General features: G+C 41.0%; 1 protein-coding gene across 5 annotated transcripts in view; it reads left to right on the forward strand.

Moving 5' to 3' along the window:
• Window positions 1-21,736, forward strand: part of TNFRSF19 (TNF receptor superfamily member 19) — a 90,548-nt gene that overhangs the window by 27,580 nt on the left and 41,232 nt on the right. For all 5 annotated transcript variants that reach the window (XM_055317174.1, XM_055317172.1, XM_055317176.1 and 2 more), the window contains exons 4-5: window positions 7,680-7,858; window positions 17,243-17,328. In XM_055317174.1, the coding sequence (XP_055173149.1) occupies window positions 7,680-7,858; window positions 17,243-17,328 (265 nt within the window). The remainder of the gene's footprint in view (window positions 1-7,679; window positions 7,859-17,242; window positions 17,329-21,736) is intronic.

The raw sequence follows: 21,736 nt of genomic DNA on the forward strand, positions 1-21,736 counted from the left end.
ACCAGCTACATAAATCTAATTTGTCATTTCCATTTGCGTGCGCTAGATTTTCTCCACAAATAACTTATTCTCTGTCCAAATTTGAGCGTTTCAAGTTCAAAGAACCAAAGTTAATAACTTATTGGCTGTACAAATAAATAGTGCTTTAGACCCAAGGCCCCCAGATGTATTTCCTGGACAATTGATGGTCTGTGAGGATCTCCCCTGTGGTCTGAAACTGCTCCTACAACATGTAGGTAAGATCTGCTTGTGTTTTTGCTAAGTGCTGAATTTGCAGAGGGAGAAAAGAGAGTAGGGGATTTGAGGACTGTTTACTTTGAGTCATTTTGCCACTGGAAAGCCACCAAATGTGGCTTAAAAATATTGGGCAGAGTGTCAGAGCTACTGCTGCCGCCAGCTTGGGTGGAAGCGACCCAGCTGGATGCAGCCCTCTCTTGCCTTGGAACCAAGATAAGGAGGGTTGCTCAAAGCTTCCACCCCCACCCCACACTGACCCTCACCCTCATCTTCCATCCCCTGGCCCACCTCCACCAGCCCCAGAGAATTATCTGGACTTACCAATTAGGACACTGCTGTGACCTTTATAGGATTTGTTCCCTGGAATAAAGTAATGATACTAGTAATAAAACAACATCAGGAAACACTGCCTTCAATGATATTTGTTCATCCATTCATTTAGTCAGCAAACATTTATGTGTTACTCACCAGCCTGGTATGTGCTGTTAAAGAAAAAATATCCAGTGGCACTTGTTAATAAGGATGGCAAGGCAGGCTTTGTTCGATAGGTATGGAGGGGGATCACAGCAATGGGATTTTCTAGTGGGGGAAAACCACTGGGCTCCATCCCAACACAACATGGGCTTATGGGAATTTATAGCCATGGAGCAGGGGTCGGTGAGTTGAAAGTTACTGAGGGCAAGCATCAAGGGTAGGAGGGGTCCTGGCTGAAGCCAACCTAACAGCTCTTTGCTGAAGCCAAGCCAAGGTGATTGGGCTTCAAGTCCCCATGAAACTTCAAGTATAGGATGAGGAACCCCAGCAGATATTGAGAATGGGTAGTTCTGGGTAAGCTGACTTAGCAGAGGACTTGCTAAAGCAGGATAGCACAAGGACGTGCACAGGTGCACCTGGAAGAAGGTTAAGGAGCCTGGCTAAAGTTTGGTCAATCAAAGAATCTTTATAAGTACCAGGTGCCCTGATAGGCTTTGGGGAAAGAGTGGTGGAGGGTGGTGTTAGGTATAGAGGATTGTTCACTTATTGTAGAATTTTGGGAAATCACTAGGAATCCTATGGCAATGCTTTTTTTTTTTAATTGGGTTATTTTATTCATGTGTACATTTTCACACCTTGATGCTTATTAAAAGGCATCTTCAGGGATTCGGGAAAGTTGTAAGTTTTCCTTTTAAGCTTTTATAAGATACGAGGTCACAATTTCAAAAACAAAGACTCTAGGATTGTTTGAAAGCCTAAATGCATCTCTGCCATTGGTATTCACGGCCAACCATGCTCCATAAAAATAAAACACATATATCTAATTCTGAGGGCCAGGCCAATGGCTGACTAATGCCCCCACTCCCGCCCTGGTGTCCTCCCATGTATCCTCCCTCACCGAACACAAGTACAGTCCTTCCAAGGAAATGGTGAGAGGGCGAGCTCTAATGTAACTTGAAAAGTGTCAGAGAACCAGAGCCGGACAGAGGGGAAAGCAGCAAAAACAGATTTTACTCAGGAACTATTGCAACAGGGGGAGAGAGGCCTCAGGATAGAACTAGGCTCAATTCCAAATGCAACATGGACAAGTGGGGATTTCAGCCAAGGACCAGGGTGGGAGGCAGTGGATGGAAAAGTCCTAGGAGGAAACATCAGGGCAGGGGGCATTCTGGCAAAAGCAGACCTAACAGGATTCTTGCTGAAGGCAGGCAGGGTGATCCGAGGATTGGAGGGCCAGGAGGAAATTTGAGCAGGAATTGAGGGTGAGCAGATAGGAGGGTGGAAGATTCTGGCTTAACCAACCACACAATATTCTTGGACAACTGACCTCTTGAGGAAAAAGCCAAGGCTAGGGCCTCAGAGAAAGTAGCTCACAGGAGCCTGTGAAGTTTGGTGAAAAGTGCGGTAAACCTCACCACCAGCATGGCTAGCTTAGTCTCTTCTTTAAGTACTCTTTGTTTTATGTCACCAAAAATCCATTCCTTCCATTTCTTTTATTCTCAACAGTAGTATACTAGCCTGCTCTGGGAAATCATATGCTGAGGGAAATTGTGCCCTTTATATTTAAAAGTAATGGGGGAAGCCGCAAAAGATTTTTTAACTGTTTTCATTAAATGTACCATCAGACAGTGTGATCAATGCCACAGTGCTTCAGCAGACCTCTGTGGTTGCCCCTCCATCCTGCACTTGGGATGCAGTGATGACTAGCCTCCGGTAGGGTGAACTCAACTATTAGCCACACAATGGTATGCCCTTCATCTGCTGGTAGGGAACCCTCTCCAAGATGTATTGGGTACAGAAAACTGAAAAACTAGTTACAGAGCAGTGTGTTAAGATAACAGCTGTTTGCCTGTGTGGACAGAATAGGAAGTAAAGAGACCAGAGGTGTCAAAGAAGGCGTACTGTTTGATTTGTTTATAAAGATCTTGTGTGTAGCAGTAGTTTTTCAGTGTAAAGAGTGATAAAAAGAAAAGAGACCAGAAATAGTCTCTGGCCCCAGGGGGGTGGACACGAGTTTATAGAGGCACAATTTCAATGTGCGCTCAGCAGTACTATCCTGGGCAGGAGGCTGTGAGCCACAAGCACTTCAAGCTGTTTGGCCTTTTCCCTTTTTCTCTTGGTAGTTATTTATTGAACTTAATGGGGAAGATTTCAGGGCATTTCAACCACCTAGTTTTACTGAATGAAATAAAAACATCAAAGTAGACATTTATACTGGGGATAATTTAATGTTTATATGCTGTTTACTTTATAGCCTGGATTTCAAATAATTGCAGCATCTCTGTGTTTATATGGTGCTTTAGAAATATGGCAGTCAGCTCTAAAAGCAGTTGCTGCCATGGACACGGTGCTATCACTTAATTCCTTGGGAATATCTTCTCTGAATTTCTCATTAAGTCAAGGTTTCTAGTTAATTTAACATCTAGAATGATCACTTCATAAATTTCTTAGACCGTCATGAACTGCAAGCATTTTTTAAAATCTTAAAAATAATGAGGTTGGAATTTTGATACTATCTTTGGGAAAATGACAAATACTTTAGATAAAAGGTATTTTAAACTAAATTCCCCCAAATAGTAATCAGTCTCTATAAAAGTTCTCAGGAGACTACATGATTCACAGTACATTTTTAATACATTTAGGTATTATTTTGTGATTATAATGGACACACAGCTTTTTTTTGTTTGGTTAGATTTTATTTATTTATTCATGAGAACACACAGAGAGAGGCAGAGACATAGGCAGAGGGAGAAGCAGGCTCCCTGCAGGGAGCCCAGTGCGGGACTCGATCCCAGGACCCTGGGATCACCCCTTGAGCGAAATGCAGATGCTCACGCACTGAGCCACCCAGGCTTTGTTGTTTTTTTCTTTCTTTTTTTCAAGATTTTTTTAAAAGATTTTATTTATTTATTCATGAGAGACAGAAAGAGGGAGGCAGAAACACAGGCAGAGGGAGAAGCAGGCTCTATCAGGAAGCCTGATGTGGGACTTGATCCCGGGACCCCGGGATCATGCCTTAAGCCAAAGGCAGATGCTCAACTGTTGAGCCACCCAGGCATCCCAAGGTTTTTATTTATTTGAGAGAGAGAGAGAGAAAGAGAGAAAGAGAGCACGAGGAGTGTGAGTGAGGTGGAGGAGCAGAGAGAGAGGGAGAAGCAAACTCTCCACTGAACAGGGAGCCCACCTAAGGACTTGATTCCAGGACCCTGAGATCATGACCTGAGATGAAAGCAGACACTTAACCAGCTGAGCGACCCAGGCGCCCCTGTTGTTTTTTCTATACATGATTTGGTCCAATATAGAATGGACCCCCCCAAAAAAGTTTCATGGAATCCTCAGTCTATGAAGTATAGTGATATGTAAGTGACACACGATGATAATGTGGCAGAAACACACTGGTCAAAATGGTCTTCATGTATGTGCAATGCAAACTCTAGAATATAGTCAAGAATCAAAAAATAAGGACAAATATCTTCCCAACACTTAAATACTCATTATTTTTCAAAAGAGATGAGCCTACCAAAACACCTATTTGTCTTTCTTTCAAGTCTATGTCTGCTTGGATATTCATTTAGTTTCTCAGGAATGGAGAGAGGAAGAGAATTGTCAGAGACAGTGATACCCAACAGGATGAGGAGTGAGAATTGACTGCCTGGCAAGGATATTAAACTGCCTACATACACACAGGGGCTTCCTAGTTTCTTGTATTACAACACAACACAATAGTTGATTCAAGCAGGTATGGCTAAATTATATTTTGTGTACCATTTTTAAAAGACAGATAACTGCAATTCATTATAGACATATTTTTATTCTCTAAAAATAATTCAGATACAAATTTATGTTTTTTTAAAAAAGATTTTATTCATTTATTCATGAGACACACACACACACAGAGGCAGAGACATAGGCAGAGGGAGAAGCAGGCTCCATGCAGGGAGCCCGATGTGGGACTCGATCCTGCAACTCTGGGATCATGTCCTAAGCCAAAGGCAGACACTCAACCTCTGAGCCACCCAGGCGTCCCTATATTTATGTTTCAAGTAACCCAGAAAAAATTGGAGTCTGAGGATCCTTTTGTTTCCCAGTGAGGCTTTATTATACTTGAATTGGGAAAGTTGGTTTGTTGAGTTGTAGAGAATCTAGAAAGGTATCATTTACCTGGTGAATGCCCCCTCTGTGTTTGATTTATAGTTTACTACTTTTTAAAAAAGGTTTTATTTATTTATTCATGAGAGCACAGAGAGAGGCAGAAACACAGGCAGAGGGAGAAGCAGGCTCCCTGTGAGGAGCCGGATGTGAGACTCGATACTAGGACCCTGGGATCATGACCTGAGCCAAAGGCCGATGCTCAACCACTGAGCCACCCAGGCGCCTCTAGTTCTCATTTCTCTTAACCTTTATTTTCCTTTCTGCTCTCTACCTTTTTCCTTCCTTTCTTTGTTGTGTTGCCACTTGTATATGACACCCTTACCATCCAAGCTGGCTGTATCAAAGTATAATTTTGAAACTTTGCTCTTGTGTGAACCTTTGACATGGAGATATTGAGCCTGTGGGCAACAAGTCCCCATCCCCCTATCCAAATGTCACAGGCACCACACTTTGATCCTGGAAAATTGTAAGAAAGAGGCTCCTGTCACACGGAAAGAGAGTCTTAGGATGCATTCAGCTGTCTCTGCAACTACTTAGCAAAAACACACTTCTGCCCCAGTGCAGAGCCACATCGCCCATGTACAAAGCACCAAAAACAGCAGGGACCTCCCCTCAAAGACCTACTCCATGGACCTAGTCCATGCCCAAGCAGTTCTTCTTGAATATGTATCTTTGGTATTTTCCTGATTGCCGGAGTAAGAGATGCTGTTTGGCAAAATTTAAATTATCGCAGAATTATAAAAAATTCAAATCACCTCATAATTTCACTCCCCACCCCTTAGATAATACCTGCTAACAGTTTCAAAGAAATTCTAAATGTGGAGCACCTGGGTGGCTCTGTGGTTGAGCATCTGCCTTCAGCTCAGGTCGTGATCCTGGGGTCCTGGGATCGAGTCCCACATCGAGCTCCCCAAAGGGAGCCTACTTTCCCCTCTGTCTTTGTCTCTGCCTCTCTATGTGTATCTCTCATGAATAAATAAATAAAACCTTTAAAAAAATTCTAATTGTGAATAGTTCTTCAAATCAATTTTTTTTTCCTTCTGCTGTGCCTTGGATTAGAACATCGTCTATTTGGAACGCTCAGGATTCAGAAGGTTGTTGACCTTTTTTTGCTCCCCTACTTTTTGATGTGGATGTTTAGAGTACACACTTGAAAGGCTGGCTGAGTAACTGAAGTGAGGAAGGAAGGTATGGCTCCTCCATGATATGAATGAGTTAACTGGTAAAAACTCTAAACTGAAGTGCTATTACGCATCTCTTTTATTCAGAAGTTTGTTGGGTATGGGAAATGTTATCTTTTGTGTTGGTTTTGATTTAATTTTTGACAGTAAGTACTACTTAGTTGACTGTGCCTATAAATACAAATGAAAGGCTTTAAGTATATAAGTTTTATAGGCCAGTGGGAATTTTGAACTAGCAGGGATTTGCATTGTGCATCTGAGGTTTACAGGTGAGGAAGTGAAGAGATTTTGTCAGAGTCCTTCCATCTGCTACTGAGCTGTTTATGTGGGCTCGCTCAGTGTGCTCTCCAAGTGCAGAGATAAGTATCCTATGGATCCTACGGTGTTGAGGTATAGAATCCAACTCCAGAATGAAACAGTGTAGGCTCAAATCCTGGTTCTGACATTAGCAATGTCACCTTGGTTACATTCTGGGAAGCTCCACACCCCCATTCATGAAATGGGAGTCATGATAACACTTTTCTCATTTGAAAGAAGTCTAAAGTAATGAGATAATGTGTATGAAGTTCCGGGCACAGAGTAAGCACCCAGTAAACATTAGTACTAATTATCAATATTTTTGTAAGCGATGGGATCATATTTCCAATTCTGTATTATAACTTGTTTTTTAAGCTACCATGAACACATATCTACACATTCTTATTTAAAAAAAAAAGATTTTATTTATTTGAGAGAGAGAGCAAGAGAGAGCACAAGCAGGGAGGGAGAGGGAGAAGCAGACTCCCCCTTGAGCAGGGAACTGTCATGGGGCTTGATTCCAAGACCCTGGGATCATGACCCCAGCCAAAGGCAGATGCTTAACCAACTGAGCCCCCCAGGTGCCCGTACATCATTCTTCTTATGGTTGCATTGTATTTACATTATACGATAGGCTCTGATTTATTTGGTTCTCAACCTTGTAGAAATGATCATAATGTGGGTCAAAGCACCATCCATTTTGCCCATCCATGGAAAGCAGTGCTGTGTTTTGATGTTCAAATCTATCCGGAGACCTTTAGCATCACACAGCTTAATCCAAACAAGAATTGAGTGTTCTTTAAAGAACTACATCAGAATCTTTCACGCAATAACACACGGCTAAACCTGTCAAGATGCTCTCTACTGGATAGATTTCTAGGCTTATCAGCTTAGGAAATTTCTTTCGCAGCTAGCCTCACTTCTAAAATATCACTGTTGAGATCCAAATACTTGTTTTCTGCCTTGCTAAGTGAGTAAATGTCTGGATACTTCCCTGACTGTAGTTTCTGCACATGCCCAAGACTGGCTTAATTAGGAAAGAAGAAAGTGCCATAATTCTGCCATAAGCTACCAATAATGCAGCAGTGGGGGTCCCTGAGAACCTTTATTATTCAAATGCTTGTGGCTTCTTGAATAAAGTGGATGACTAAGTATACTCATCGTAGTAAGAGAGATTATTAGCAGTGGGAGACACATTTGAACTTGCTGAAAGGGCTGCCTTTGTATCCAAGAAGGCCTCACTTGGTGATTATAAGACCAGGTCTTCCTTTTATCCCTGCCGTCTTTTTCACGCTTGCCACGTCTGAATAGCGTTCTGGTGCCTGTTAATCCCTGCAGGAATGCGGCTTTGGCTACGGGGAGGATGCCCAGTGCATGACGTGCCGGCCTCAGAGGTTCAAGGAGGACTGGGGCTTTCAGAAATGCAAGCCGTGCCTGGAGTGCGCGGCCATGAACCGCTTCCAGAAGGCCAACTGCTCCGTCACCAGCGATACTGTCTGCGGGGACTGCTTGCCAGGGTACGTTGGGTGATTCCTTTCCCCCGTAATCATAGGATGATGATTAAACAAACATTTCCCTTGTTCCCCCTGAAGGTGATCACACCCCAACAGGAACCTGCACACATCTGGCGAGCGGTCGGGACATCCTCTGTGCCCACCATGTGCTGCGCCCCGTGACACGGGCTGGTTACGAATAAAACGCATAAGTAACGCTAACACAGGATTAGTGTCACGAGAATCTAAAGAGCTTCCTATAAATTGATGAAAAAGAAAATGTGGACAGATGGACAGAAGAGTGATTGGGCAATTCACAAAAGAGGCAACACGTGTGCCCTGTGATCCTATGTCCACGTTCATCCTCATTAGTGATCAGAGAAATGCAAATCACAGCCATTCACTCATTTCCACGGATATTTGTGAAGCAGCGTGAAGACATTGCTTTAGGAGAAGTGAAGCGTTGCTGAGGTAGAGAGGCCAAGAACCCTACCCGTGTGGAGTTTAGATCCTAGTAAGGGTTTTCAAAAGAGCTAAACAGTAAATGATACATAAATTCTGCAGAAACGTAGCAGAGGATGATTTCTGTAGAAGAAAGAGAACCTAGAGCAGGTAAGGTGGATTAGGCATGCCCCATGGGCAAGCAAATGGCAGTGTTCAGGTGGGTGACCAGGGTAGGTGAGCTCTGAGCAAGACTTGGAGGAATTCAGACAGTTTGCTGAGTAGGTGTGGGGGGAGAAAAGCACTGTGGACACAGGAATGCAGAGACAGGTCCTAACATGGACATGACCCTGGAGTTCAGGTGCTCTAGCAGTCTAACATGGGAATCTGGGCTCTCAGGCACTGCAGAGGCAGGGCTCTAACTGGACTTAGCCAGAATACGCCTACAGATCAGGGTAGCTCTGACCAAATGGCATAGTGCTAGTTCTGGGGCTCGTGTGTGTGTGTGTGTGTGTGTGTGTGTGTGTGTGTTTTAAGATTTTATTTATTTATCTGAGGATGAGAGAGAGAGAGGGAGGGAGGGAGGGAGGGCATGAGTGGGGGCAGGGCATGGTACAGAGGGAGAGGGAGAAGCAGGCTCCTTGCTGAGCAGGGAGCTCGATACAGGGCTGGATACCAGGGCCCTAAGATCATGGCCCAAGCTGAAGGCTGATGCTTAACCGAGTCACCTAGATGCCCCTCTGGGGCTCTTGTTGAGGGCAGAGGGGAAGACAGACCTGTGGGCCTGAAGGACAGAAACAGGACAAGAAATAATCTGATGGGCCAAGTGTGACCCTATGCAATGACTCAGCACCTGAACAGGTGCAAAATGTAGTGGTCTGACACCAAAAGCACAAGCAATAAAAGAAAATAGCTCTTAGACTTCACCAAAATTAAAATCTTTTGTGTTTCAAAGGATATCATCAAGAAAATGAAAAGACAACCCACAGAATTAGAGCTATTTATAAATAATATATGATAAGGGATTGTCTTATCTAGAATATATAAAGAACTCTTACATCTCAATAATGAAAAGACCAATAACCAATTAAAATATGGACAAAGGATTTGAATAGACACTTCTCCAAAGAAGATACACAGATAGCCAACAAGCCCATGAAAAGATGTTCAGTGTCAATTTGCATCAGGGAAATGCAAATTAAAACCACATACTTCAAGCCAACTAGGATGGGTGTGACCAGAAAGACAATGACAAGGGTTGATAAGGACATGGAGTAACTGGAACCATCATCCACCATTGGTGGGATTGGAAAATGATGGAGCTACTTTGGAAAACAGTCTGGCAGTTCCTCAAAAAGTTAAAATAGAGTTACCATGTGACCCAGCAATTCCGCTTTTAGGTATTATAACCAAGAGAATTGGAAACCTGTCCACACAAAAACGAGTACACAAATGTTCAGAGCAGCATGATGTGTAACGGTCAAAAAGTGGGAACAACCCTGATATCCATCAACTGATAAATGGCTTAACAAAATGGAGTATATTCAAATGATGGAATATTATTTGATGATAAAAGGGGGTGAATTACTCATAACATGCAACAAAATGGATGAACCTAGAAAACATGCTCAAAAGAAACCAATGACAAAAGGTGTATTCTATGATTTCATTTGTATGCAGTGTCCAGAATGGGCAGATCTATAGAGTAGAAAGAATATGAGTGGTCACCTGGGGTCAGGGGGTTTTGGGAAGACTGAGGGGTGACTGCTTAAGGGTACAGCATTTCTTTTTTTGGTGTGATGAAGATGTCTAAAATTGTTGGTTCTGATGGTTGCTCAGCTCTGTGAGTACACTAAAGACCATTTAGTTGTACACTTTAAGTGGATGGATTGCAATATATGTGAATTAGATTTCAGTCTGCTACTTAAAAAAAAAGGAATGGTCTATAATCTCAGGTGATGCTGATACCAGTGAATATTATTATCCAGGATTTTGACCTCAAGCAGACTGATCGAGGAACACGAACAGAGCATCTGACTCATCTCTGCTGTTCCTATTTTCCGCTTCTGACAAAAGCATGTCAGTGCCCACCTGCTCTCTTCATCTATGGGGCAGGGAGAAGAGGAGGTCCATGGGAGATTCAGGGGTGAGAGAGTGGGGAAGACCATAGGACCAAGGGATTTAGTTTTTACAAAGAGGGAATCCACAGGGTTTGTGACTGGAGTGTGAGAGAGGGTGCGTTCTCCCCAGGACCTGGCACCAAAGTGCTTCCTCGTGCTTCATTGTCACCTGAGCCCACGGCTTCAGCTTCAACAGTGTTTGTTCATTCCTTAAGTAAATCCTTAGATGTGGGAAAGTCATATATAAGTGAATAGACATTTGAATGATGTTTCATAGTTTATTTATATGATTAGTTTAAAATTACATCCTTTCTAAGCCAGCATGAATGTATGTGGCAGGCAATAATTACATAGTGACTTTGACCCAGGCCTTCCAGAGTGTTTTAAGGTGCTCACCCACCCTCACTATATGTGTGTGAAGAAGGTAAAGAGTTGAAACCCATTTTATAGAGAGGAAAATTAAGGCAGAAAGAAAATAAGCCATTTGCCTATTGCTCCCAGAAAAAGGATGCCAAAGTCAGGCAGAGGGTGGGCATTTTCATTCATAGTGCTACTTCTGCCTTCTGAAGCCTCAACCTCACCCAGATAAGAATCTTCTGCTGCCCATAGGCTTAGCCCCAACAGAACAGTAGCGGCTTTTTCCCCAGTAACAGTACAGTGTGGGAATAGTCTGTCCTCGGTGCCCTCAATTTGAGTGATTGAAGACAGACAGTCCCCTTGTTCCCAAATATGACTTAAGGCTAATTCCTTAATTTTTCTGACACCCATACTTCTCACCTACAAATGATCATCTAATAATACCAACCTGCAAAATTGCTGGAATGATTGAGAATATAATGCGTGCAAAGTACCAAGCAGAGCGCCTAATCCATAGTAAGCACTAAATACATATTTGACCTCGTCACCAATTAATGTTACTGGAAACCAGTGGAAGCTTCACATGACTTGTTCTATTTTGTCTTGTTTACAATGGGCCTCCAACCTCCCCTTCTGGCTCCCATGTTCCCACTCTTTCTCTGCTAAGGGGACCTGGGGCCTGGCCTGAAAGAATTAACCTGGCCCCTGATGGTTCTTTGCTGTTCCTAGTAACCATGATAGTTAACATGTATTCAGCATTTACTATGTGCTGAGCAGTTTATTTAATCATCAAAACCATTCCATAAACCAGGGAGTAATACCAAATACCCTTTACAAAGGAAGCAGTTGATCCTTGGAGGGGATAAATGACTCACTCAAGGTCGCCTAGCTTGTCATTTCACTGCTGAGCCCCCATACCTAACCCTGTGTCTGGTTTCACAGGGAGAGTCCCCTGGAGCCTCTGTGACCGGTGACTAACCAGGGGGCTGCCACTGCCCTTCCGTGCTCTACCCTCACTGCACCCGCACACCCCATCAGCCTCCTGGCTCCGGAAAGTTGCTGGCATTGCCTTGGTGAGCTTTCTCATCTTGGTGCTTGGTCCTCCTTTGCCCATTCTCAGAGTTCACTCCATGAACCACTACACTGAGCTTGGCTTTGACCCTAGTGGTTCATCTCTTCCTTAGTATTTGTTCAGTTTCAACAAGGGGCCATTGCTGTGGATTGCTGAGGAACATAAATAGTAGGCTGTCCATCAATACGAAACTGGTACAAATAAGAATATGGGAGGGAAGAGCATGCCCAGTATCTAACATGCACTGCAGAAAATTTAACCATGGCTTGACCATAAGACACAGGACACAGTCACTGCCTTCCAGACTGCATTAAGCGAGATCATTATAAAACCAGAGTTGGACTATGGTGTGTCGTCTCCCTGCAGCAGTGCTCTCAGTGAATGAAGAGTTGATGGTCTACAACCAGGCTTTCTTAAAATAGCACTTTTCAAACATGGTGTCCATTAGGCAAACTGGTGTTATTTGGATCCAGTCCAATTAAAAATTCCTCTCCAATTTCAGTGTTGGAGAAAAATTAGAATCTAAAAGATGTATTTATATGCTGCCTTTCACCAAACCATGATTAGATAAAAGCCAGTATGGTTTCCTTTTGTCTTTATTGCATTAGCTATCTGAACGCCCAGAGTAAAATCTGAAGTTTGACTATAGAAGCCAGTTTAGCCAGACACCTGTGTATGTCCTGGGTCCCTTTTATTTTATTTTCTTAAAATTTGTATCCTTTCTCATTTGGGCAAAAAGCAGAGTTGCAAATGTTTCTGTGGCCCCAAACCATGACAGTCTAAGCAAAAGAATGTAAAATAATTTTTTAAAATTCTTACATGTATTTATTCACTGAATATTTTCAATTACATGTTAAAACTCTAGTTTCTGCATCTTCACCTTCAAATTGGAGGATAAAATGGAAAATTTTGTTAAAAATTATCTCCTGGGGATCCCTGGGTGGCGCAGCAGTTTGGCGCCTGCCTTTGGCCCAGGGCGCGATCCTGGAGACCCGGGATCGAATCCCACGTCGGGCTCCCGGTGCATGGAGCCTGCTTCTCCCTCTGCCTGTGTCTCTGCCTCTCTCTCTCTCTCTGTGACTATCATAAATAAATAAATAAATAAATAAATAAATAAATAAATAAATAATCTCCTGAAAAAATTAGATTAAATTAATTAAAATTTAAAAATTAAAAATTCAGTCAAAAAAAAAAAAAGAAACAAACCTTAGATTCTGCAATCCAGCCATTGGCATAAAGAAGCTGGCAGAGCAGATTCTGAATGCTTTTTGTCAAATCTCTGTGCAGAGCTGTGGATAGCTGCTCTCAGAGTAACATCCAAGCATCATTTCTCCTAGTGAGCAGTGTTTACACACACGGGAGCCTCATGAATCGCTGTGCACACTCAACCTCAGTTCTAGTTAGTATTTCAAGCTGTTTATACTCGTATCTAGTGTTATTCTAAACGTGATGTAATTTGCTCACCTTCTAGCCTCATTTCCAATGATGGCTCAAACCCATATTTTAATCAATATATTTTTGGGAAATATATTTCATTCAATTGTCAGGGAAAGCTCAGACCTCAAAACTTGCCACTAGATTTCCTTATTTTAAGAATGTTAAATGTCTGTGTTTGTTTCCCAAAGAGTATGTATTTCTCTGTCAATTGTTGATACAGAAAATGTTGGATATTACATTTTTATTTCACTTGTTCTGAATATTTATTTACGTAGAATGGGTATGTATAAAATGATTTGAGACTGTGTCAATGTTCAGTTACTTATATTTGTCAAATTTTCTGGCTGAAGGGATAAATAGTATTAGTTTGCATATATTATAATGTTTAATAAAAATCTATCTTTAATAAGAAAGCTCTCATATAGCCTTATGGTTCTTTCTTACCTCATGTTAAAATTTTTTATGTGTTTTTGTTGTAAAAAACACATAACATAAAATTTACCATCTTAACTATTTTTAAGTATACAGTTCAGGAGTGTTAAGTACATTCACAATGCTGTAAGTGGCTCTCCAGAACATTTTCATCTTCCCAAACTGAAATTCTATATCCATTGAACAATAACTCACCTTTTCCTCCTCCCCTCAGCCCCTGGTAACCACCATTCTACTTTCTGTTTATATGAATTTGATTACATGCCTAATACAAATGGAACCATGTAATATTTGCCTTTTGTTACTGGTTTGTTTCATTTAACACATCCTCAAGGTTCATCCATGCTGTAGGGTGTGACAGGATATTTTTCCAAGTACCTTTGTGCTGCATTCACTTTCTGGCTATTGTGAATAGTGCTGCTAGGAATATGGATGTGCAAATATCCCTTCCACGCCCTGCCTTCACTTCTTTTGGATACAGCCCAGGAGTAGAATTGCTGGATCATATAGTAGTTGCATTTTTAATTTTTTGAGGAACTGCTGTTGTCCCCAGCAACTGCATCATTTTACAGTGGTTCCAATTTCTCTTCATATCCTCCCCAACACATATTATTTTCCAATTGTGTTGTTTTGGTTTGGTTTTTAGTAGCCATCCTAATGGGCATAAGGTGATACTTCATTGTGGTTTTCATTTGCATTTTCCTGATGATGAGTGAGGTTGACTGTCAGGCATCTTTTCATGTGCTTATTGGCCGTTTATATATCATCTTTGGAAAAATATCTATTCAAGTCCTTTGTCCATTTTCTAATCAGGTTATTTGATTTTTGTTGTTGAGTTATAGGTATTCTTTATATATTCTAGATATTAACTCCTTGTCAGATATATGGTTTGCAAATATTTTCTCCCCTACCATAAGTTTTTCACTCTGTTGATTGTATCCTGCTTTTAAAATCCTGAAAAAAATTATTATTTTATTATCAGTTAATACTTTTTTGATGTGACTTAACTTGTTTTAACTACTTTATTGAGGTATAATTGACATGTCAAAAGCTGTACATATTTACTTGATGAGTTTAGGGATAAGTATATATTGGTTTTATCCTTACTGCATAAAATTTTTAAGTTTCATGTAGTCCAATGTGTCTATTTTTCCTTTTGTTGTGTGTTTCACATATGCCTTTAGATTGCCTTTTATTGTCATATCCAAGAAATCATTGCCAAATTCAACATCATGAAGTTTTTCGCATTTTCTTTTAGAAATTTTATAGTTTTTGGGTCTTATGTTTAGGTCTTTAATTCATTTTGAGTTAGCTTTTTTGTATGGTGTTAGATAAGGTTCCAACTTCATTCTTTTGCATGTGGATATCCAGTGTTCACAGGACCATTTTTTAAGGAGACTGTCCCATCCCCAGTAAGTGGTCTTGGTACTCTTGTTGAAGATCATTTGACCATATATGTGAGAGTTTATTTTTGGGCTCTCTATTTCATTCCATTGTTCTCCATGTCTCTCTTTATGCCAGTATTGATTATTATAGCTATCACTGATTATTATACTGTTTTGTATGCTGTACACTTTATTGATACTGCACACTATATTGATTTTATAGCTTTGTGATATGTTTCAGTATCAGGAAGTGTGAAAAATGAAGACTAAGCAAATACAGAATGTATCTGGGCATTTCAAATAATTTACCTAATTTTAAATGCAAATTTTGCTTCAACCATAAATCATACAGATTTGCTACCACAATATCCAATTTCACAAAATAATTGCATCTATCTTGCCCTCTATAGACTTGGTTTATTCTCCATATCATTATTTTGTCATAGAAAGATGTATTTTCAAATATATTTAGAAATAATCACTGTTAAGTTAGGTATATAATATCTTACAAATTTTTCTCAATACAAATTTATGTATGTAAGTTATATTAGCTGCTTTGGTAAAAAATCTAAAAGGATATATAACAAAGTATGTGCTTGTACAAAACGGAATTATATTATTCACCTTTCCTTTTTTAACTTATTGATATTCTGAGTTAGAAAAAAATGTATAGGAGATCTACATCATTGTTTCTTTAAAGGCCACTTTGTATTCCATTGCCTTGGGACTACCATGGTTAGTCATATCTACTGTTGTATACTGAAATTGTGCCTAACTGGGTTTTTTTCTTCTATACACAATACTATGATGGCATTGTTATACATACAGCTTCACTCACTTGATTGTTTCTTTAGGATAAATTTCAAAAAAATGAAATTACTGATTAAAGGATATATAAACTATTTTACTGAGTTCTGATGGCATATTGCTACATTGCCCTTCTACAAGTAGCAATTTATAATGCCACTGGTACATAGGCATGTGCTTATTTTGTCAATACTCACACCAACACTTTCCAAGTTTTCTAAGTAAAAATGGAATATTGTCATTGCAACTTGCATTTACTTGATTAATTTAATGAAGTTAAACATTTCAATGTTAAATTTTTAAAAATTTAATCACATCGTGTTTCTAGTTTTAAGTTTTAAAATTCTGAAATATTCTTCTTTTGGGAATTAATAATGTTCTTTGCCTATCTTTCAACTGCAATATTCACCTTTACCAGTATGGTTTTTTAGGTTTCTATTACAGACTGGAATCAGATAATACTATGATTAGAACCATTTTTCAGTTTTCTTTTGCCTGTTGACTATGTTGATGATGCTTTATTTATTTTTTGCTCTTTGGATGTCTTTAATATTTTGTGTATGTGTATGTATGGGTCTGTGTGTATGCATGTGTGTATGTATGGGTGTGCATGGGTGTGTATGGGGGAGGTATGGGTGTCTAGGGGTGTGGTAAAAGCTGTCAATCTCTTTCATTCTGGCTCCTGGGTTTCTTGTCATGCCTAGAAAGGTTATCCTTATATGAAGGCTGTATAAGTATCTCCCGATTTTTTTCCATTGCTTTTATAGTTTGCTTGGCTTTTTTTGGTCTCTGAATTTCAAGTGTTTAAAAACTGGCACTTGATTTACAAGGAATTTTGTCATTTAAACTACATAGAAATGCCAAAGACCACTGATTTCCTAATCCCTCACTAGCACCAGCACCTCAGTATAGTGGGGCTGAGAAGAATTTACAAAGTTATGTTTAGTGGAATTGATATTTCTTAAATGGTCACTGCATCTAAGGGTGTGTTTGTGGGGATTCCTGGGTGGCTCAGCAGTTAAGAGCCTGCCTTCTGCCCAGGGCGTGATCCTGGAGTCCCAGGATGGAGTCCCACATCGGGCTTCCTGCATGGAGCCTGCTTCTCCCTCTGCCTGTGTCTCTGCCTCTCTCTCTCTCTCTGTGTCTCTCATGAATGAATGAATAAAATCTTTAAAAAAAAAATAAGGGTGTGTCTGTCTGAGAGAGTGTTGTATGTAAGCCTTTTTGTTGCTTTTTTTGAAAAAAGTAAAACTGATAATGGAGATGACTGATAATTTCTAAACATCGTGAATCTCTTTGCTGCAACTCTGAGCTCAGAAGAAAGAGCTGATGAGGATTCTTTTCTTTTCTCCTCTAGGTTTTATAGGAAGACAAAACTTGTCGGTTTTCAAGACATGGAGTGTGTACCTTGTGGAGATCCTCCTCCTCCTTACGAGCCACACTGTGAGTCAACTCCATACAAGCACAGCAGAAGGGCTCTCGGCCTTTTTTTATTTTTTTTTAAAGATTTTGTTTATTCATGACAGACACACAGAGAGAGAGAGAGAGAGAGAGAGGCAGAGACACAGGCAGAGGGAGAAGCAGGTGCAGGGAGCCCAATGTGGGACTCCATCCCAGGGCTCCAGGATCACACCCCGGGAGGAAGGCGGCGCCAAACCACTGGGCCACAGGGGCTGCCCTGTAGGCCTTTTTAAGAAACTTTCCTGCAGTTAGCAAATGGGGCAAAATCTCTCTCCACTGTGGGGCTTAGAGTGTGCATTCTTTTGTCAAGCTTCCAGCAGGATATAAAGCCCTTTTGTTGTGTGCCTCAGTCAGCAAACTGTGTCCCTTGATTTGAATCTGAGAGCAAGATACAGACATTTTGCTGCTGCTTGTTTCATTCAAACTTCTATCTTGGGTTCTAGGTTTCTAACTACAATTAAGTAGGTGATCCAATCCTAAGGCATACTGTCTTTGCCTCGGGCTCATGAATTTCGATGTTTTCCCATCTTTTAGGCCCCAGTACTGTCCTATGGTGGCTTCCCTACCTTTCCAGAGACTTTCGTCACCATGAATCACCTGCCCTAATTAATGTATTTAAATTAAATATTGGCTCATTTCATTCACTCCTTCGTTTTTCTCCTTTAACACATAAATAGGAAGAGAAAAGCCATTGCATGGTGGGAGTACAGCTAAATGAGAAATTTTGCCTTTTCTTCTCTGTATTAACAGTAATCTTCTTGATTGTATTGTTTCCTTCAATATAAAAGGTATTTGTGACAGGGCTAGCGATTTGTGTTGATTTTGAACAGGAAGGAGAGTGGATCCTCACTTTTCTTAGTCCTAAATACACATGTGGCCAGTGGAAGTTTACAGGTGATGGGTCAGGAAAGAAGGCAGCAGGTGGGCTCCCCCAGGGTGCTCAGGACTTGTCTTTGCTAAGCAGGATGATCGTACAGAAGCACCAGCGAAGCCTGGGTAGGGGGGTGGGGGAAGGTGCTCCATCCCATGCATGGGTTGCTTATGCCTTTCTGGGGAGCATGGGTAATACTCTGAGGTCCTCTTGATTCTTTCTGTGACAGGAGCCCTCTTTGAACTAACTGAAAGTCATTGCATTATTGATAAGACCACACAGTACTTGTGTTTCCAAGAATGTCCCGGAATTTGCTGTCCGTATTATTCTTTCCTTTACCAAAATACATTATTTCTTATTCTTCATTTGATATAGTATGGTAGAAAGGCCAAAAAAAAAAAAAAGAAAAAAGGATTCTTCCTAAGTTTTACAAAAATATGTGGTGACTCTTTTTTATAATATACAAATATTTGCCAAATAATTGTATGTATGTATGTATTTATTTATTTATTTATGAGAGACAGAGAGAGAGAGAGAGGCAGAGACACAGGCAAAGGGAGAAGCAGGGAAGCAGACTCCTGCTGGGAGCCCAATGTGGGACTTGATCCCAGGACCCTGGGATTACGTCCTGAGCAGAAGGTAGTTGCTCAACCACTGAGCCACCCAGGCACCCCTAATTCATTGTATTTAACAAATGCAGTATCAAATGTTACTTATCAGTCCTAGGAGGTAAAAATACTGTTTGCTTAGTTTTCTGTCCCATCATCAGCCTACATTTGTCAATGAGGACACCAGGTCCAGAAAGGTTCATACCTTTCCATTGTTGCCTGGGGAATGGCGAAGACACCATTCAGACCCAGGTCTGTCTAACGCCGAACATTCTGCCTTTGTCACCACACTCTATTGTCTCCCTGAGAAAAACCGAAGTATCTAATCTGTCCTCTGTTGGTTGATGTAATCTACTACATTTGACTTTTTGTTTGCTTTAATATTCGTCATTTAAACAAAAATTCTAAAAATCTAACCTAGAGGAGATCTTTATGCTACACAGCCTGTAAAAGGACATGTCCTCTTGCCAATTAAAATGGGGCAGTGACCTGGGCTTGCCATCATTTTGTCCAGAAGGCAAATCAAGATCATGCCCTTCATCCCAAACTACCATTAAGTGATTTAGTAAAGTAACTGCTATTGCCCAGTTTAGAGTTGGAAAGTACTAGGATTTTTTTTTTCTCTTTAATTTATTCAGTTTAAATTTAATATGATCTGGTCATAAGTCTGAGGCATTGGAATTTTTTGCCTTTAGGGATCTGGCTAAGCTCGGACATCATAAATTAGACTTTAAACATAGTTTTCACATTTAACTTCCAATGTCTTGTAGAGCCCTGAGTAAGTTACAGTTTGAAAAGAAAATTAACTAATTTAATTTATTATGTATAGATATATCCCACCATATATGAAATTCTTTAGAAAGCAAAGAAAAACAAATAATTTCTGTAAGTCAGAAATGCAGCATGCAAGGTAATAGCCTTTCAAATCATGAAACAACAGTCTGGGATCTTTAGTGAGTGTTAATCCTTATCTCTGTAGAGGAGAGTTTGCTGCCTTTGGCACAGTTCTTGGGAATATGTCCAGGGCACAACTAATCTCCTCAAAAGAGATCTTGAAATCTTTTGGGGGAATTATGTAAGGCGCCTTATGTTTTCATTTCTTCTACTCAGAGTATTTCAACTCATCCACAAAGAACTACTTCTCTAGTAATTTTTCCCTGCTGAGGGGTTCCTATTTTATTTAGACTCAGCTGTAAGAAAGTGATGCCACTCAAGCTGGCTCAAGTAATGGGGTTTGTTTTAAGGATATACATAGTAGTGAGAGACTGGAACTTCACTCAACCTGGGCGCAGTCCTTCCTTGGAACCAAGGGCAGCCCTGGAGTCGGGGGGCTGTAGCCCCCCACAACAGGAGGCTCCGAGTCCTGCCCTGGCTCTGGTCAGCACCACTGATGCTTCCTCAGTCTGCAGAGTTCTGTTTACATCTCCTCCTTTCCTTTCGTGCTTCCAAGAAGTTGGTCCATACTTCCTCAGTCATGCTTTTCAGGGAGAGAATCTCATTGGCCAAGGAAAATACCACTGTCCTATAAGACCCGAGTCTGTTTGATTTAACTGTTGAACAAATCTTTGGGTGCCTTCTGGGGTCCAAGCGCAGAGTGATGGACAAATAGATCCCGATTCTTTTCTTCGTGAGCTTATGGTATAGTAGGGGAGTTGTCAGATAAGCACTCCAAATTTAACAGTATTTAGATACTACCCACATAGATGCAAAAGTGTGGTTGGCCAGTCCTGTCCCTGAAGGGATCTGCAGTGCTCTAAGAATGTATAATGGATCATGATGTAGGAACATTACGGAAGATTTTCCAGAACTGTGACTTTTGAGCTATGATCTAAAGGATCAGTTGGACGAAGATGAACCAGAAAAGGTGACTAAACAGAGGACCAGGGAAGTCGGAGGAAGCCAGGAGCGCATGTAGAACATCCTCTCTTGTGCAAGTCAAGTCAGTTGACACTGGAAATGTCCTTTGTACTTAACATCTTGGAAGTCATGACACTGACAAGCACCACCTCACTGAGTAATGGAAATGAAGCCAGATGATAATGAAAGGACAAGCTAACGTAAGGGGAGGAATAGAGATGATTATGAACAACTGTCTAGAAGTTTACCTGTGAAGGTAACATGGGAATATGCAGGCAACGGAAGGATTTCATTTTGTTTTATTTCGTTTCTGAGGTGAGAGACACATATGCTTATTTGCAGGTTGAGGGAGATGGTCCAGTTGAGAGAGGTTGACTATTTTATATGAGAGAACAGTAGAATGATCAGTCATGGAAGGTTTGCTGGAAAAGGATCTAGAAGCTCGTTTGTTGGGTTGGCCTTCTCTGGAAGGAGCAAGTGCTCCCTGCGGTAACCAGCGAAGGTGGGGAGTGGGGCAATGAACATGGACCTCTGCATTCCGTGGCAGGGGGTGAGGGGCTCGTGGATTTGGCTTCTGTGTGTGTGAAGTCAGAAGCATTGTGTTCTGCCCAGTGAGGCATGAGCCAAGGAACTCAGAGGCTGCAAAAGCACAGGTGTTTGAGAGTCTCATTACACAGTGGGGGAGGGAAGTTGATTTGAGAAGATAGTGGGTTTCCTGGTAGCACCAGGAAGGTGTACAGATGAAGTTTGTGGTCATAGCAAAGCACCATTTGCTCCTCAAATGACGTCTGTAGGTACTTAGGCTGTAGGGATGACTCAGGCCACCTCTGAGGCTGCCCCAAAACAGATATAGATTGAGCCCTAAATGTGCAGCTTATAGCAAGCTACAAACAAGCCTTGATAATATTGCCTGTCTTAATAACACAAGAATAATTTTAAATGGATGTAAATAAATTATCTTGTATTTATACAATACCTGAAATAAGCCAAAGTAATGACATGAGAACTGAAACCTTCCCACATTTCTGTCAACTCTCCAAGGGACCACATATCA

Source organism: Nyctereutes procyonoides, unplaced genomic scaffold, assembly GCF_905146905.1.
Source record: "Nyctereutes procyonoides isolate TBG_1078 unplaced genomic scaffold, NYPRO_anot_genome, whole genome shotgun sequence".
Lineage (NCBI taxonomy): Eukaryota > Metazoa > Chordata > Mammalia > Carnivora > Canidae > Nyctereutes > Nyctereutes procyonoides.